We start from the raw sequence: 16296 nt of genomic DNA, 5'->3' as shown, positions 1-16296 counted from the left end.
TTGGAGGTTGAGCTGTTCTAGTGAAGAAGCTCATTTCAGAACTTGTATGTGTGTTAATATTTTCTAAGAAGGTAATGGAGTTAATTTAGCTGAGTGTGACATCAGTCTAATTTCTCAAAGAGCCTGATGAATTATTTTGTCTTTGATTGTACTGTAGTACAGTACTTTTATGAAGCATGTTCTTGATTTTTCCCATTTAGTGGCCTTCATCAGTAAAGATTCAGGCATTTACTCTTGCTTAATTTTGATAAAATTCATCTCATCTGATTTCACAGCAGCTGCTTTGGCAAGATGGGGAGGTAGAATCTCGGTTGAAACTCAGCTGCTGCAGCTTTTCTGCACCACGTCAGAAATCTTCTGCTGTTTTCACGAGACTTGAGACTTGTGCTTTATGGGCGAATTCAAGAGTGTTCAGATTTTTTTGAAAGCGCTTTGGCTTATTTATACCTGCCAAACAAACAAAGAGAAGATCTTGCCTTACTGTAGTAACAGAACAAAGAAAAGGCAAGAGAAATGTTCTCTCAACCAAACAGTATTTATTCTTTAAAATGCATATCATCCCAACAAGGATCCAGGTTTCGGCATACGGATATGCCTTCTTCAGGGGACACTGTTTCCTAGATGATGAAGTTAATTTTATTATAACGTTCACCATCTTGAAAGGCAATTTAGTCCACCGGTCAAAGATTGGGGACAAATGGCCATTCAAGATGGCGAATGATGTAATAAAATTAACTTCATAGAAACATAGAAAGTGACGGCAGATAAGGGCCAAGGCCCATCAAGTCTGCCCACACCAATGACCCTCCCCTACCTCCCTTTGTGAAGAGATCCCACCTTTCGATCCCATTTAGCTTTAAAATCAGGCGCACTGCTGGCCTCAATTACCTGTATCAGAAGACCATTCCATCGATCCACCACCCTCTCGGTGAAGAAGTATTTCCTGGTGTCGCCATGCAATGTCCCTTCCCTGATTTTCCACGGATGCCCTCGTGTTGACGTGGGTTCCTTGAAGAAGAAGATATCCTCCCCTACCTCAATACGGCGCGTGAGGTATTTGAATGTTTCGATCATGTCCCCTCTCTCCCTGCGTTCCTCTAGGGAGTAGAGCTGCAATTTATTCAGCCGTTCCTCATACGGGAGCTCCCTGAGCCCTGTTACCATCCGTGTGGCCATTCGCTGGACCGACTCAAGTCTCAGCACATCTTTGCGGTAATGTGGTCTCCAGAACTGCACACAATATTCCAGATGGGGTCTCACCATGGACCTATATAATGGCATTATGATTTCGGGCTTACGGCTAACGAAACTCCTGCGTATGCAACCCATGATTTGTCTGGCCTTAGATGACGCTTTCTCCACTTGTGTTGCAGTCTTCATATCTTCACTGATGATTACAACTAAGTCACATTCCGCTACAGTTCTCTCTAGGATCTCACCATTAAGACTGTAAGTCTTACATGGATTTTTGTTGCCAAGATGCATGACCTTGCATTTTTTGGCGTTGAAACTTCATCATCTAGGAAACAGTGTCCCCTGAAGAAGGCATATCCGTATGCCGAAACCTGGATCCTTGTTGGGATGATACGCATTTTAAAGAATAAATACTGTTTGGTTGAGAGAACATTTCTCTTGCCTTTTCTTTGTTCTGTTACTACAGTAAGGCAAGATCTTATACAAACCAATACCACAAAAATTTTGGGAGTTTTAATAGATAACAAACTCACGTTCCGTGCACACATCAGTGCATTGGTCAAAAATTGTTTCTACAGGTTGAGAATGATTCGATCACTCGCTCCCCTCCTTGACAAATTTTCCCTTAACACACTAGTTCATTCTCTAGTAATATCAAAGCTAGACTATTGTAATTCTTTATTAAAAGGGGCTTTTTTAAAAGACATACGTCGACTCCAATTGATTCAAAATACAGCTATAAAGATAATTACTGGTTCAAAGAAATTCGACCATGTTACACCTTTGCTACAAGAAGCTCACTGGTTGCCTATAATACATAGGATAACTTATAAAATAGCTCTTTTAGTCTTTAAGACAATTAAGACCAATACACCGGCTTTTATAGATAGGCTCCTGATCCCTTACAGTTCATCAAGAGTTCTTAGATCATCCTCTCAGTCTACCCTTAATGTTCCTTCCTTGAAAATTATCGGAACACGTCGTGCCTCTATTTTTTCGGTAACAGCACCAACGATCTGGAATTCTCTCCCTTTATACATAAGACTCGAACAAGATTTGCAGAAATTCAAGAGCAGTTTAAAGTGTCTTCTCTTTAAAGAAGCCTTTAACTGAATCCACCAAATCCATTATGAGGTACCATCCTATGATCTTACCCATTCATAAAACTATAGCTTCAGTATTTCTCTCATTTGATCTCTCTCTACTATCATCGTTCTTTCCCCCCCTCCTAATGTACTTCCCTTTTATGTACTTTTCTTTAAAAAAATTGTATTTCTTCCCCCCTTTCCTAATGTTTCCCTTGTTCAATTTACCCCTGTTGGTCTAATTATAAAGTTTATGTATTAGTGATTTTTTTTTTTAAATTTTCATTTTATTTCTGTAAAACGCTTTGTAATTTGAAAAGCGTTTAATCAAATTATTTGAATAAACTTGAAACTTGATCTTCTCTTTGTTTGTTTGGCAGGTATAAATAAGCTAAAGCGCTTTCAAAAAATCTGAACACTGAATTTGCCCATAAAGCACAAGTCTTGTGAAAACAGCAGAAGATTTCCTGCACCATGTTGATCGTATGTTGGAAGAGTGACGTGGTGCAGAATATGCATCACACTTAATTGTGTACAGTAAGGCTACAGTAGATACAGACAACTGTACTGTAGATTTGTGGTTTTCAACCCAGTCCTTGAGTATGGGGAGAGGGGGGGTAGACTAAGGAAAAGAGTAGAGGGAGTAGCCTAACTGTTAGAGCACCAGGCTGACAACTAGGGAAGATTAATTCAAATCCTGCTGCAGCTCCTTGTGATCTTGGGCAAGCCACTTAACCCTCTGTTGTCTCTGGTGCAAACCTAGATTGTAAACCTTCTGGGAACAGGGGAAATACTGACTGTGTCTAAATGTTACTCACTTTTGGGTTACTATTAAAGATGCAAGCAAAATCCCAACGAAGAAAGAAAGACATAGTCCAAAAGTGGGACAGATCAGACGGGTTCTGGAGAAGCTAAGTCCTCAAAAAATGATCTAATGCATTTCTTGGCAGTTAACCATTAAAACATAGACTTTAAACATAGTAACATAATAGATGACAGATAAAGACCTGAATGGTCCATGCAGTCTGCCCAACCTGATTCAATTTAAATTTTTTAAATTTTTTTTTTCTTCTTCGCTATTTCTGGGCAAGAATCCAAAGCTCTACCCGGTACTATGCTTGGGCTCCAACTGCTGAAGTCTCCGTCAAAGCTCACTCCAGCCCATCCTCAACCAAAAGGCCATATACAGACACAGACCATGCAAGTCTGCCCAGTCTTGGCCTTAGTTCTTCAATATTTACTACTATTTTCTGATTCTAGATCCTCTGTGTTCATCCCACGCTTCTTTGAACTCCTGAAACTCTGATATAACATAAAAATGAATACAAATAAAACAATTAAGCTGACATTGCTTGTGTTAAAATATTCTAGACATTGGTAACTTACCCCCCCTTTAGGAAGCCACATTAGGCTTTTTTATCGCCAGCTGCAGCGGTATTAGCTCCCACGCTCATAGGAATTCCTATGAGCGTCAGAACTAATACTGCCACAGCCGGCAATAAAAAAGCCTAACGCAGGTTCGTAAAAAAAAAAAAGGGGGGGGAGTTTAATGGGTATGCATAACCTACATAAAAGGAATCGCTAGTTAGAACAGTATCAAAACTTCATGCATCCTACACCAGATTTTGTGCGGAAACTCAGCTGCTCCCCTCATCCAACTAATCGCTACTGCTTGGTCAACATCAAGAAGAATCCTTAACAGAATTTCAACTAAACTTGCCATCCACAAAATACCTCCACTACAAGCAAATCTTCCACTCTATGCTAACTTATCTGGGTGTAAAAACCTGGAATGGCCTCCCGGAAGCAATCAGGAAGGATTGGCTGGCCTGGAACCTTCTCTCCGATGTCAAAATTGATCTTGGGGGGTGAAGGCTTGTGGGTCAGTCGCATGCAGCATGTGAGTCGCTGCACTCACCATGGCCCGTTCTTGCACGGGGATGAAGCCGCTCGGTTCGGTGGCAGGGTTGGCTTCGGGGGTGATGCAGCAGGCACGCATACAGAGAGGCAAGGAGGGATCCCTGGCAATGGCGGCTTCAGCGGGAGTAGGGAGGGATCCCTGGCAGTGGCCAGGCCAAGTACCCCCAACAGGCGGCCCGCATACTCCTAAGGGTATGCGTACCGCGTGTTAACCATCAACTCCTATTACTGATCCTAAACTTTCTAGGGATAAGTGGAAAAGTGCACACTTGGCTTGAAGGATTCCTAACAAACAGATCATAACTGCGTTAAAATGAAAGGAGAAAGATAGGAAGAATGGTCAGCCTCAAGATGAGTCCCCAAGGCTCACCACTCTCCCCATTACTTTTCAATGTACTAATGTCAACACTAGGAAACTTCTTAGACAAGAAAGATTTCACTTCTACATATTCCTTTCTGCAAGAAAGAAAACAAGATCAACAAATCAGTAGAGGAAGTCACTCGTTTAGTTGCCGACTGGGCTGACAACATGAAATTAAATAAAGAAAAAAAAACCAAATTTCTACTGATAAGCCCACCCAGAATCACAAATGACTACACTAAAATAACGTTGCATAACACTGCACTGGAACTGGAATCGGAATCAGAACTTAAAATTTGAGTGATTATATTCGACAAGAGGACCTGGGATAGGCACGTGGGATCTCTCAGAGAGAGAAAAAGAGATATTGGTGACTGTAGATGGGCAAACTAGATGGGCCATTTGGCCTTGACCTGCCGTCACGTTTCTATGTTTCTAAGAACCTATCCTTGGAGGCACAATCATGAATATTAAGCAAGAAAATATTCACAATACTGAAAAAACCGAGATGAATCTTGACATTGCTTTGCCAGAGGAAACTTTCAGGTCTTGGTTCAGTCACTGGCATTATCCCAACTAGATTTTTGAAATGTTCTTTATATAGGATGCAAAGAAAATTTTCTGAAAAAACTACAAACCATTCAAAATGTAGCAGCTACTTATTTTCTCAGTAACCAAATAAGAGAAAGTGACACCCCTGTATCTCGAACTACACTGGCTCTCTTTGAAGCAAGGAGCATTTTTAAACTATGTACACTGATCTTTTTAATCTTCCATGGTGAAACACCAGATGACATGTTGAATTTAATCAAAATACCACCCAAAGACGAATATAACCTGATCAGCAACCATATAATAATAATAATAATTTTATTCTTATATACCGCTGTACCGAAAAAGTTCTAGGCGGTTCACAACAAGCTGAGCTAGTACATACAATGCAGATAAAATCCAACAGATTGGAATGATAGAAGCTTATGACAGATAAAAGCAGAATGCATTTACAATTCAATGCAGATAAAATGCATTGGATTAAAATAAGAGAAACTTATTGACAGTTAAAAATAATGCATTTAAAATACCAACCTAACAGGCCAAGCTGATGCAAATAAGAAGAATAAAATACATCAGGTTGAAATTTAAGAAACTTATTAAGAAATAAAGCAGAAAGCATTAAGATACCAACCTATCGAAAAAAGTTGTGTCTTTTAACAATTTTCTAAAATCAAAATAGGAGACCTCTAACATAATTTTTCCAAGCCATAAATTCAGTTTGGCGGCCTGAAATGCAAGGGTTCTCTCAAGGAACTTCTTATAACGACATAATTTTATGGAAGGATATGTAAACAAGTGTACTTTGCATGTAGTCTTCTTAACATGATTCAGGGAAAAATGAGGCACAAGATAACCTGGTGATAAACCAGAAACTGATTTATAACAAATACAAGAAAATTTAAACAAAATTCTAGACTCTATCGGTAACCAATGGAGTTTCAAATAAAAAGGAGTAATAGGCTCCCATTTTTTTTTAACCAAAAATGAGGCGAACAGCAATATTCTGAATCACTCTCAATTTTTTAAGAATTTTCTTGTAAGCACCAAAATATATAATGTTACAGTAATCGAGAATACTTAAGATAGAGGACTGTACCAATAAGCAAAAAGAAGTTTCATCAAAATACAGTGGTACCTCGGTTTACGAGTGCACCGGTTTGCGAGTGTTTTGCAAGACGAGCAAAACATTTGCAAAATCAGCGCCTCGGAAACCGAGCGTGGCTCGATTTACGAGTGCCCCTCTCCCCCCCCCCCCCCCCGCGACGCGATTGGACACTCCCCCCAGCCGCGATCGGGCACCCCCTCCCCCGCCGCTTCTTACCGTCATCTGGGCATCGGCATGTCCTGTGCTTGGTGCCGGTGCCCGAAGATTGGCCTCCTCTTCTGCTGGGCCTTGAGCATCTGCGCATGCTCAAGGCCTGCGAGTTCATGTTCACTCGCAGGCCTTGAGCATGCGCAGATGCTCAAGGCCCAGCAGAAGAGGAGGCCGATCTTCGGGCACCGGCACCAAGCACAGGACATGCCGGTGACTCGCAGGCCTTGAGCATGCGCAGATGCTCAAGGTCCCAGCAGAAGAGGAGGCCGATCTTTGGGCACAGGACATGCCGGTGCCGGTGCCCAGATGACGGTATGAAGCGGCGGGGGGGTGCCCAATCACGTCCCGAGGGGGTGCCAGATCGTGGCGGGGGGGAAGGGTGCCAGATCGCAGGGGGGGCCTTCGGGGGAAGCAATGCCGGTTCTCGTGGGTGGGGAGGGGAAGTATCAAAGCGAGTTTCCATTATTTCCTATGGGGAAACTCGCTTTGATAAACGAGCATTTTGGATTATGAGCATGCTCCTGGAACGGATTATGCTCGTAATCCAAGGTACCACTGTACTCCTTAATGGTGCAAAGCTTCCAAAGCACTGAGATGCATTTCTTAAACAATAATTCAGTATGTTGTTCCAATGTAAGATGTTTATCCAGGGTCACACCCAATATGAGATTCCCAAATCCTAGAAGAATCAAATAGAAAACGATTCACTCTACAACCTTGCCATACCTGGCAGCAAAATGTTGGAATCCTTTACCAGCACAATTAAGGAACACTCTCTCCTACTAAAACATTTGTAAAGATCTAAAATCCTATCTATTTGGAAAATACCTTACCACCACCACCACAAACAGGCTATGATCACCAGAAACCAAACAATAAACACACTGCCTCTTCTATCTTGATAGATGACCAAGCTCTCTAGAAACTGGAAAAGAGACACTTGTACCAGAATCCATAATATCAAGACTGCAATATCAGAAATATCCAATCTTCTCTCCAAACCATATGCCATAACTGTACCCCTACACAAACCAAGTTATCTGGGTCATGAACTCTAATGAAATAAAGTAATTCCAGGATATGGCCAGGTTCTTCTAAATTGTAAATTGCGTTGAACTCCTCCTGGGGCATATTAGTGATCCATAAGTACTAATGTAATGTAATATAATAGCTGTGCACTGAAACATGGATATGCCAGCATGGCATAGTGCTAATGTTGCATAGCTTATATTTACAGGGGAGGGGCATACACATGGGCAAGACAGGCGGGGCCCCCACCTACCTATGTAACAGAGAGAATATTGTAAGTCAGGTATGTCAAACGCGTGACTAATGATGAGCCACTACAGTAGTTGCGCATTCATTGATAGACCTCTTTAAGATATTTATCTTCCCTATGCTTCCCATTACACTTCCCCCTCCGAATCCGTGTTTTCAGCATCCGCGGATTCGGTTATTTGCGATTTTAAAACAAAAATTTTTTAAAATTTTTTCGGGCTTATTTAAGCCTTACCTAGTGGTCTAGTGGATTTTCGGGGCAGGAGCAATCTTCCCACACTCCTGCCCCGTGCAGATTGCTCATAGGAAATGGCTGCCTTGAGCTCCCGTCGTAGTCTCGAGAGATTATGGGAGCTCAAGGCAGCCATTTCCTGTGAGCGATCTGCACGGGGCAGGAGCGTGGGAAGATCGCTCCTGCCTTTAAACCCGCTAGACCACCAGGTAAGGCTTAAGGGGGGGGGGGGGGCTTACAGGGCTTAAAATAGCCGAGGGAAGCGGGGATTAGGGGCAGAACCGGCCCGAATATTATTTGTGGTTTTTTAATATTCGCGTGCTGGCTCTGCCCCTAACCCCTGTGGATACGGCGGGAGAAGCCATATTTACATTAGATAATAACCAGATGTTAAATTTAGAATGTGCATTAGATATTAAGACTTAGGCCACACAGAAATTCCCTGCCCGTGGACTGTGTGTTTAACTCACCTGCTGTAAGTTATGCATATCCTTGCTACACTTATGCCAGCTCGATGTCCCATATATTTACATTATAAAACTACAGAAATATCTCAATGAATAGATAACTTCCTCCATCATAAAGCATATAGGGGCATCTTTATCGCCTTCAATTAATTTAATAGTTACCTACCTGTGAGCAATTTGTAGGAAAGAATAAGGGAGCATGTGTTTTTGGCTTTTTTTTATTTTGCCTCTACACTTCCACCTCCTTATTCACGGTGGTTAGGGGCAGAGCTGGCCTGCGAATATTAAAAAAACTGTGAATACGACGGAAGCTCAAGGCAGCTATTTCCTGCCCCAAAAACCTGCTAGACCACCAGTTAATGCTTAAGGGGGGGGAGGGGCTTACAGGGTTTAAAATAGCCCGAAAAATGAAAAAGCATTTTTTGGTTTAAAACCGCGAATAATCGAATCCGTAGATATGGAAACCGCGAATATGGAGGGGGAAGTGTATTTTTAAGCAGTTTCTTTTTGCTCAGAATTAAAGACATCTAAACTTTGATTCCATATTCTTCAACATGGGGCATTGAGCTGCTTAAGTAGTCTTATTACAGAGATGTAATCAGACTATTCTTGGTGGACACGGCCTAGTTTTCAGGAAGACCAAAACCATTAAAATAAACTTGGAATTTAATTTATGCAATTACAGGAGTAATTTTTACAGCTGTCCTGAAAGACAGACTTGATTTGCACACCTGTGAGAGAAAGCTTTCCTTTTCCCCCTGTATATACAGAAAAACAGCAATATTGCAAGTTGGAATTCAGATCATGCAGCAATTAACTTTAAATGTGCAGTACTTACACTTTGGCTCTGGTTCTTATTAGCATTGTGACTGGAGCCATAACAACCTCTACAATATTGGCCATGCTGTTCAGACCCTGGCCAAACTGAGAGAATTAAACTGTTTGTTTTACAATTAAATTAATATTTTTAACCTGTCTTTACACATAGAAAGAACTAGCAAACAACGAGGACTGCCCTCGAATGTGTGCTTATAAGTTGGTGACCATCAAATTTAGATGGTGGGGGCTACAGAACAAAGTAGAAAATTTTATCCAGAAGGTAAGCCTGCCTGCAACATTAGTTTTTACTTATTTAAAATATGCAAATATTTAGAGTATTAAGAGCAAACATTTGAATGTTTCCTTAAATTCTGTGTCCTGAATTTGAGATTGTTTACTCTCGGATTAGTAGGTTTGCTTAAGTAAATAATGAATGTGTGTAAAAATTAATTCTCATGGCTGGGATCAGACATTGTAAACTAAGCATATGCCTAGGGTCCAAAAGTTTAGAGAGGCCCTGTCGGATGTCTTCTGGAGGCTAGGATTGCCAGCTGCCTGGATTTTGTTCAGGATTCTACAGATTTGTTAATTGATGCTCAAAGCCAGAAGGATGGCCATAATATATGGATATTTTTCATAGTTTAGCCCTCTACAGCTTGCCAGTCCTCTTCCCCCCCTCCTCCAATCCAGTGCACGAGTTGTGGTAGGATACAGCCAATGGGAAGGCTGCTTTAGTCTCAAGAAGGGTAATTTGAAAGGGAAATTACATAGAGCTTTAGAGAGACAGTGGAATCATAAGAACATAAGAATTGCCGCTGCTGGGTCAGACTAGTGGTCCATCGCACCGAGCAGTCCGCTCACGCGGCGGCCCCCAGGTCAAAGACCAGTGCCTTAACCAAGACCAGCCCTACCTGTGTTCGTTCTAGTTCAGCAGGAACTTGTCCAACCTTGTCTTGAATTCCTGGAGGGTGTTTTCCCTTATAACAGCCTCCGGAAGAGCATTCCAGTTCTCTACCACTCTCTGGGTGAAGAAGAACTTCCTTACGTTTGTACGGAATCTATCCCCTTTTAATTTTAGAGAGTGCCCTCTCGTTCTCCCTACCTTGGAGAGGGTGAACAACCTGTCTTTATCTACTAAGTCTATTCCCTTCATTATCTTGAATGTTTCGATCATGTCCCCTCTCAGTCTCCTCTTTTCAAGGGAGAAGAGGCCCAGTTTCTCTAATCTCTCACTGTACGGCAACACCTCCAACCCCTTAACCTTTTTAGTCGCTCTTCTCTGGACCCTTTCGAGTAGTACCGTGTCCATCTTCATGTACGGTGACCAGTGCTGGACGCAGTATTCCAGGTGAGAGCGTACCATGGCCCGGTACAGCGGCATGATAACCTTCTCCGATCTGTTTGTGATCCCCTTCTTAATCATTCCTAGCAGGGAAGAAAGTGAGTAGTTAGAAAATGATGAATGGCAGAGCTGATTGACGGGAAAGCACATGAGCAGCAGACGTAACTTCACCGGAAAAGTATGTGTGTATAAAGAGAGGGGTGCTTGTGCATATGCTTCTCTGTCTTTGGTGGATCAGTCTTAGAAATAGTGCTTCTCGTTTGACTATTTGGGTTGGAGTGGAGAAGTCCACTGGTATTAGGTCTATCAAGTGAATGGAAGTTTTCAGCACAGGTAATGTATTCAACTAACTCTGTAGCGGCCTAAGCAGATTCCTTTCAAATTGGTCTCGATACTGTCTTCACGCCTTGATTCTATCCTTTGAAATTGGTGCTTCTGGCCCCATAATGCATAAGGATTATGTTGTCGGAAATCCAGGACAGGCCTAAAATCTCTATCCTGGAACTTGGCTGTTTTCTAGCATTAGCCATTAAGTCACTCCATTTGAAGCATGTACTTGCCTAATTTCCATGCTTAATCAGCTTTTCCCCTGTTACGTCAGAGAGGTGAAATGTGAATGCAAGACCATGAATGAAGATTCGGGGGGAGGGATGGGGGATGGGAAATGAATGTGATGAGGGGTGGGAGTGAAGGCTGGGAAAAAAAGGTAGCAAATGGGTGTCCATGCTGGGGGGTGGGGACAACAAATACATGTATTATTCTGTTAAACAGGCCCTAATCATTTTCTGTGTAGCTAGAAAAGTACTGTATATACTTGAATATAAACCTGGATTTTTGGGCCAAAAAATTGGCCGAAAAATGGGGGTCCCCCGGTTTATATTCGAGCCAACAATACACTCCCTTCCAAAATTATTGCAGGCCGCCGTCCACAGGCTCTGCACCATGCCCCCCTCCCTGCCCTAGTCTCTTACCTCTACTGCCGATCCCCGGTGGAGGTGCATCGGGCAGTAACAAACTTTGCAAGTTCCTGCCCCACTGCTAACTGGCTGTTGTGAGTTTCTTCGGCCGCTGACCAGCACGAGCAGGCGCACAATTTGGCGCTGCTGCTCGATGCTGAGCGGATTCTTTACTGGCTTCCGCAAATTCTGACAGGGGGAGGGAGAGAGGGAAGGAAGGGTGCTGGGTGCAGAGTCTGAGAGAGGAGGGAAGGAAGGAAGGGGGCTGGGTACAGAGTCTGACAGGAGAGGGAGGGAAGGAAGAGGGCTGTGTGCAATGCCTGACAGGGGAGGGAGAGAAGGGTGCTGGGTGCAGTGCCTGGCAGGAAGGGAACCGGATACAGAGCCTGACCGGACAGGGCACTTGAATATTAAGCCGCCTGACTTATATTCAATTCAATCATTTTTCCTCCTTTTTGGGGCCTTGACTTATATTTGGATCAACTTATATTCGAGTATATACGGGACCATAACAGTAAGTGGTTTTTTTTTAAATTCTTTATTCATTTTTAAAACTTTCATCAAGTGTACAACGTATCATAATAAGCACAATTAATCAGAGCACTTGGATATCTTATCATTATAATCTAAACATACATATGTAACCCTCTCCCTACCCTTCCTCAAATCTCTTCATTCATAATAAGAAACCTATATTTGTATCCCACCCCCCCTCCCATTACTATTTGTTGTATGACTAATAGATAAATGGCCTTTAATCATGACAAAAAGACGGTAGGTGTAATGTTGGTGGTAGTGGAATTGCAAGGGTGCAGCTAGTGAACTACTGGGGAAGAGGCAGGATACCTGTACTTGCATTGCAGATAAGAAGCTGCCACAGTTGGCAGGGGTTTCCTCTTCCAGCCCACATGGGTGGATGCTCCAATTGTTGCCTTCTGGTCCCCACCAAATTCCGTACAGTGGAAATTTTTGTGCAGATCTGAATTATTTAGAATCACCCCTCCCCCTCTCCAAAGTTTTAGTTATTCTGTAGGACATTTGAACAGCAAACTAAGGTGGGATGGTGCATTTTTATTTTATTTGATGAGGATGTTTGATTTGTCACGCCATAAAATAAATGGGGCTGTGATATATATTGTTGTGTTTTTAGAACCGAGGTGTATTTTTAAAATTTTTTTCTTAATCAGATTTTGACACCCAGCCACTCAGAAAGCACCTTGTGCTGATCTAAGGAACCTCAAATCTACTATAACAGTGTTTGAACACGATTTTGTTTAAATAATGCTGTAAAAAAACAAATCTATGCTAAAATAATAATTTTTTTAAATAATAATAATAATAATTTTATTCTTATATACCACCATACCCAGCGAGTTCTAGGCGGTTTACATCAGTTAATTAAGATCCGCGATGACATGCAGATTTACCACATTTTATCAGAAATGCAAGCAGCAATGAGGGAGAGGATAGAAGGTAAGGTAGAGAAAGGGAGATCAAGAAGGAAGGAGAAGAGCAGTAAGAGGGGGGGGGTGAGGATTTATTGCTGGAGTAGGGGGGGGATTAAGGGTCCTGTTCGCGGAATAGGTGAGTTTTGAGTAATTTTCTGAAGCCGAGATAAGTGGGAGCCTCGATTACCATTTGGGCTAGCCATGGGTTCAACTTAGCCGCCTGGAAGGCGAAGGTTTTGTCTAGGAATCTTTTGAGATGACATAGTTTTAGAGAGGGGAAGGCGAACAGCTGAATTCTGCGGGATTTCTTGTTGGTGCAATTCAGATTGAAATGAGGATTGATGTATCTTGGCAATGAACCAAATACTGTTTTGTAGCAGAAGCAGGCGAACTTGAATAGGACTCTGGTTTCGAATGGCAGCCAATGTAGTTGGTGGTAAAACGGGGTGATGTGTTCCCATTTGTTCAGGCCCATTTGTTCAGGATGGCGGTGTTCTGGATCATTTTTAGTCTCCTGGTGGTTTTCTTCGTGGAGCTCAAGTAAATGATATTGCAGTAGTCCAGTATGCTGAGAATGGAGGATTGTACTAGTAGGCGGAAAGAGGTGTCGTCGAAGTATTTTTTTATGGTGCGAAGTTTCCAGAGTACCGAGAAGCTTTTCCTGACTGTGAGATTGGTGTGATTTTCTAGGGATAAATGTTTGTCCAACGTGACTCCTAGTATTTTTAAGGTTTGTTCGAGGGGGAAAGCCCCTCCTCGAGGGCCACAATCCAGTCAGTTTTTCAGGATTTCCCCAATGAATTTGCATGAGATCTATTAGCATTAAAAGGCCACCTTTTTCAGGCTGGTTTTTTAAACTCTTACCCACCTTGTCAGTACTCATGTTTTAATCATTCCCACAATAAATGTAAATCCCTAATCATTGTAAGCTTTTTCAAGGAGAGCCTCTGTCTGACATGGTGGTATACAGTCCTGCATATGTCTGGCATTGCTGTACAAATAAGTAGTATATTGTACAATATATCTGTGAACTGAGTGATTTACTTTACACATTTCACAAACCTTAGGGCAACAATGAAAATATTTCCCAGAAAGGGAAAAATATGACTGCTAAGAGGCTACATTGCCCAAAGGTTTGCAACTATTATTGTCTCTTGGAGGTCATAATGGTTGGTGATGGTACCTGTTGATGTCTGGTCTTTTCTATTGAACTTTCACTGGGCTCTGTTGTTGCAGGGCATGCCTTGACAGCTAACCAAACAGAAAGGAAACGTACAGATTTGTTACCTGACTAATGGTAGGACATGCAGCAATCAGGTGATCTCATTCAGGAAGGGATGCCAGACTCTTTTAAACATAGTAACAGTAGATGACGGCAGATAAAGGCCCGAATGGTCCATCCAGTCTGCCCAGCCTGATTCAATTTAAAATATTTTCTTCTTAGCTATTTCTTGGCAAGAATCCAAAGATCTACCCGGTACTGTGCTTGGGTTCCAACTGCCGAAATCTCCGTCAAAACCTACTCCAGCCCATCTACACCCTCACAGTCATTGACGCCCTCTCCAGCCCATCCTCCCCCAAACGGCCATATGGAGACACACAGACCGTGCAAGTCTTCCCAGTACTGGCCTTAGTTCTTCAATATTTACTATTATTTTCTGATTCTAGATCCTCTGTGTTCATCCCACGCTTCTTTGAACTCCGTCACCGTTTTCCTCTCCACCACCACGTGAGCGCATTCCAGGCATCCACCACCCTCTCCGTAAAGTAGAATTTCCAAACATTGCTCTTGAATCTACCACCCCTCAACCTCAAATTATGTCCTCTGGTTTTACCATTTTCCTTTCTCTGGAAAAGATTTTGTTCTATGTTAATAACCTTTAAGTATATGAACGTTTGAATCATATCTCCCCTGTCCCTCCTTTCCTCTAGGGCAGGGGTGTCAAAGTCCCTCCTCGAGGGCCACAATCCAGTCAGGTTTTCAGGATTTCCCCAATGAATTTGCATGAGATCTATTAGCATTCAATGAAAGTACATTACATTACATTAGTGATTTCTATTCTGGCAATACTTTGCGGTTCAAGGGGAATTACATAAAAGTTTTCAGAGATTACATAAAAGTTTACAGGAATAGCATAAGAGATGTCATAAGAGTTACATAAGAATTGCCAAAGAGTTATCGAGATCTTAAGGTGATAAGTGTTGGGTAATAAGAATTACCAAAGAGTTGTTGAGATTTTAAGTGTTGGGTAAATAGAGGCATTTTAGTATTAGTTGGGTAGTTAGAAGCATATTAGAGTATATGAATTGTTTCCTGTCAAAGAATTTTCGGATTTGTCTTAGATTTCTCATGGTCACGAATGATGCTTTTATTACTTTGTTGATTTGTGGTTGCATGGTACAGCCTCTGTCAATTAGTACTCCCAGAAGTTTTAATGTGGGTTGAATACGGTATGAGATCGAGTTTATTACTAGATTTAAGGTAGGAGTTTTATTGTTTTCTAGGAGGATGAAGTTTGTTTTGTCTGGGTTAAGTTTTAATTTGTTGCTACTGTTTCGAGTGTTTTGTGTATTGTGCTTGTCAAGGTGGGTTCTGGGTGGTCGAAGGGGAAGAGAATGGTGATGTCATCTGCATAGCTGTATGAGGTTATGCCATGCTGAGGGAGGCTATATATATATTAAATAGTGTGGGTGATAGGGGTGATCCCTGGGGAACTCCGCAGGGGTTGAACCAGGATTCTGATTTTTCTTGCTTTGTTTTAACCCTGTAGGTTCTGGATTGTAGGAAGCCTTTGAACCATGAAAGTACCTTGTCTGAGATTCCAATGGAGTCTAGAGTATGTATGATAATGTCGTGATCAACCAGGTCGAAGGCTGCAGAAAGGTCTAGTTGTATGAGCAGGATTTTCTTGCCTGTACCGAGGTATTGTCTGGCAATGTCCATTAGTGTTCCTAGTAGGGTCTCCGTGCTATGGTTGGCTCTGAAGCCAGACTGTGTGGGATGGAGTAAGTTGTGTTTGTCTAGGTATGAGGTTAAGGTTTTGGCTACGAGGCCTTCCATCAAATAGATCTCATGCATATTCATTGGGGAAATCCTGAAAACCCGACTGAATTGCGGCCCTCGAGGAGGGACTCTGACACCCTTGCTCTAGGGCAGTGGTCTCAAACTCAAACTCTTTGCGGGGCCACATTTTGGATTTGTAGGTACTTGAAGGGCCGCAGAAAAAAATAGTTAATGTCTTATTAAAGAAATGACAATTTTGCATGAGGTTAAACTCTATAGTTTATAAAACTTTCCTTTAACAGTTAAAAGGAAAGATATAT

General features: G+C 42.1%; 1 protein-coding gene across 3 annotated transcripts in view; it reads left to right on the top strand.

Moving 5' to 3' along the window:
- Positions 1 to 16296, top strand: part of PITPNB (phosphatidylinositol transfer protein beta) — a 184911-nt gene that overhangs the window by 146989 nt on the left and 21626 nt on the right. For all 3 annotated transcript variants that reach the window (XR_004540391.1, XM_033955457.1, XM_033955456.1), the window contains exon 9: positions 9396 to 9506. Coding sequence is in view for 2 of the 3 variants with exons in the window: in XM_033955457.1 (XP_033811348.1) it covers positions 9396 to 9506 (111 nt within the window). In the remaining variant the exon portion in view is untranslated. The remainder of the gene's footprint in view (positions 1 to 9395; positions 9507 to 16296) is intronic.

Source organism: Geotrypetes seraphini, chromosome 8, assembly GCF_902459505.1.
Source record: "Geotrypetes seraphini chromosome 8, aGeoSer1.1, whole genome shotgun sequence".
Lineage (NCBI taxonomy): Eukaryota > Metazoa > Chordata > Amphibia > Gymnophiona > Dermophiidae > Geotrypetes > Geotrypetes seraphini.
This window is presented reverse-complemented; position numbering and strand designations above follow the sequence as displayed.